General features: G+C 29.6%; 1 protein-coding gene across 2 annotated transcripts in view; it reads left to right on the forward strand.

Annotated features, from left to right (window-relative positions):
- The window catches only part of LOC106469809 (elongin-C), a 19,734-nt gene that overhangs the window by 8,718 nt on the left and 8,148 nt on the right, over positions 1-2,868 (forward strand). For both annotated transcript variants that reach the window (XM_013930318.2, XM_022398367.1), the window contains exon 3: positions 349-397. In XM_013930318.2, the coding sequence (XP_013785772.1) occupies positions 349-397 (49 nt within the window). The remainder of the gene's footprint in view (positions 1-348; positions 398-2,868) is intronic.

A 2,868-nucleotide genomic window follows, 5' to 3' on the forward strand; every position in this document is an offset into this window, starting at 1 on the left:
TTTCAATAAAATGTAAGATTTGATCACTCATTTTCTTTATTTAAAATCCGGACAGAACTTATGGGATGACCTGATATTTTAGTTGAGATCTGATCTAACATTTTAACTGCACATAAATTATTTCTATTCCAGCATGGGTTTCAAGGCAGAAACTGATGGTATATTTCCAAAACATATATTTGTAGCATTTTGGCTGTTACTCTGATGGGTATGGTACAGCTTACAAGTTGTATTTATTAGTATTATTTCCAACTCTCATTCCTTATTTTATATAAAAGCTATTTAGAACTTATTTGTATTGTGTGACAACTTTTATATCTAAAGTAAATTTGTGTTTCTCATCAACAGGACAGTTTGCAGAAAACGAAACAAATGAGGTCAACTTTAGAGAAATTCCGTAAGTGCCATTGCAAGCTTCAAACTTATAATTAAAATTTTTTAATTGTAGTATTTATATGGTAAGCACTGAACAATACTTAAATTCTTTTTATGATAATCTGTATGTTTAAAATAGGTTTTATTTTCACTTGTATTCTTTCATTGTAATTAAGGTTGACCAGGTATCTACACATTTCTAGCACTCACGTTTTTCTCTGTCACATAGGATTTTGTATTTCAATTTTATGAAAGATGTTAGCTCACATTAGGTAATAAAGTTTATACTTTGGAGGCTAAAATTTTACACTTTTTGAAATTAAACTTAGATAGTACTAAGATATGATTTATGAACAAAAGTTTTATGCCAAGTTTATTAACATACATTGATATAGTTAAATTTTGAAGGTATCTGTAAAAAGGTCATGACATACTCTTTTACCTATCAGTATCAAGAAGGTTAGGCTGCTTTTCTTGTTATTTTCCGGTATAATTTAGGAAATCTCACCTCCAACATGCCGGTCATTGGAAAATAACTAATATTCCCTATTGATTACAGTTTATGTTTATTTTGGAAAATAACTAATATTCTCTATTGATTACAGTTTGTTTATTTTGGAAAATAACTAATATTCCCTATTGGTTACAGTTTATGTTTATTTTGGAAAACAATAATATTCCCTATTGATTACAGTTTGTTTATTTTGGAAAATAACTAATATTCCCTATTGATTACAGTTTATGTTTATTTTGGAAAATAACTGATATTCCCTATTGATTACAGTTTATGTTTATTTTGGAAAATAACTAATATTCCCTATTGATTACAGTTTATGTTTATTTTGGAAAATAACTGATATTCCCTATTGATTACAGTTTATGTTTATTTTGGAAAATAACTAATATTCCCTATTGATTACAGTTTATGTTTATTTTGGAAAATGACTAATATTCCCTATTGATTACAGTTTATGTTTATTTTGGAAAACAACTAATATTCCCTATTAATTAAAGTCTATGTTTATTTTGGAAAATAACTAATATTCCCTATTGATTACAGTCTATGTTTATTTTGGAAAATAACTAATATTCCCTATTGATTACAGTTTATGTTTATTTTGGAAAACAACTAATATTCCCTATTGATTACAGTTTATGTTTATTTTGGAAAACAACTAATATTCCCTATTAATTAAAGTCTATGTTTATTTTTGTATACTATCACAGTGATATAACTTTCAGTGGTTGATTTAATCATGCATTATTACTGCTTTGTGTACATATCCATATTGCTCAGCACAGACAAAGATGAATTTCTATACATAACTTTCTGTGAAAAATGATTTTATAAAAATACAAAGTTTAGGATTTTTTTGTGTGGAAAGTATTTGTTAATAAATAAAAAATTCTATAAGTTAATATACTGTTTGAAATAGGGATGTATACTGATATTAAAGTAGAACAATTTACTGATCAGTCAGATGCTAATAATTACTAGTGTTTAATTCCTTTATTGACAGACACACAACCACCTACTCATATTTGATTTCTAGGCCTAACAAGTTGTTAATTTTACACAAAATATAGCCGTAATAGTTACAAAAGAAAAAGTAGTGATAATGTTCAGAGTATCATTTGTATAATATCTACTTGTGAGGGGAGGGTCCCATTGAAATGCATGCAACAGTGGTGAGAGTAAGTCACTTGGTGTACACATGCACCTTAGTCTTTGGGCTTAGTCTTTTTTCAGAGCATTTTAAGGAAAAATGCATTATCCAAAAATTTTAAATGAAACTTCTGGTACTTCACTAATTATTTCTGTTTTGGTTTTGGGAGTACGTATAATACTTGAAAATGTTGTTTTACAACTCATAGCAACTTTAAAGGCCAAATAACACTTTTAACCATTTTTAATTTCAAAATTATTTGTCTTTTATTCGTCGGGGGGGTAAGTCATAGAGAGGAGTTTTGTCAAGTGGGAGATGACATTTGGTTTGTTCCATATGTCATAGGTTGGAGTTTCGTCAAGTGAGAGATGACGTTGGGTTTGTTCCATATGTAATGATGAAAGTCTTCCGGATATACCTGGATATTTCTAAAAAATCCTGAAAACCTCCGGTTTTTCTTCCTGAGAAACACATTTTTTAAAATTATTTATCGGATTTTGGTGTTCCATGCCATAGATAAGCGTTTATGCAATCGCGCGGTTTGTTTACATTCGGCGACAGGGTGCCGCCATTTTGTAGTCTCGCAGTGCTTGCTGGCGTGTACGAGAACTTGTATGCTTATAATGCAAACTTCATGTCATGTGAACGAGATTTTATCTCAAAAACGTGCTTTAGAAAACGCGGTCATTCTTTTGTGTACCTTTCTACTGAGCGAGACAAGTGAAGAGCCTTATCTATTCAAAGGTGTTTACCAAAGTGATAATAGATCAAATGAAATGTACAAACAAGTAGATAGGTCGGTGGATATCAGTAGCATAGAAGGAAA

Source organism: Limulus polyphemus, unplaced genomic scaffold, assembly GCF_000517525.1.
Source record: "Limulus polyphemus unplaced genomic scaffold, Limulus_polyphemus-2.1.2 Scaffold3665, whole genome shotgun sequence".
In the NCBI taxonomy this organism is placed as follows: domain Eukaryota; kingdom Metazoa; phylum Arthropoda; class Merostomata; order Xiphosura; family Limulidae; genus Limulus; species Limulus polyphemus.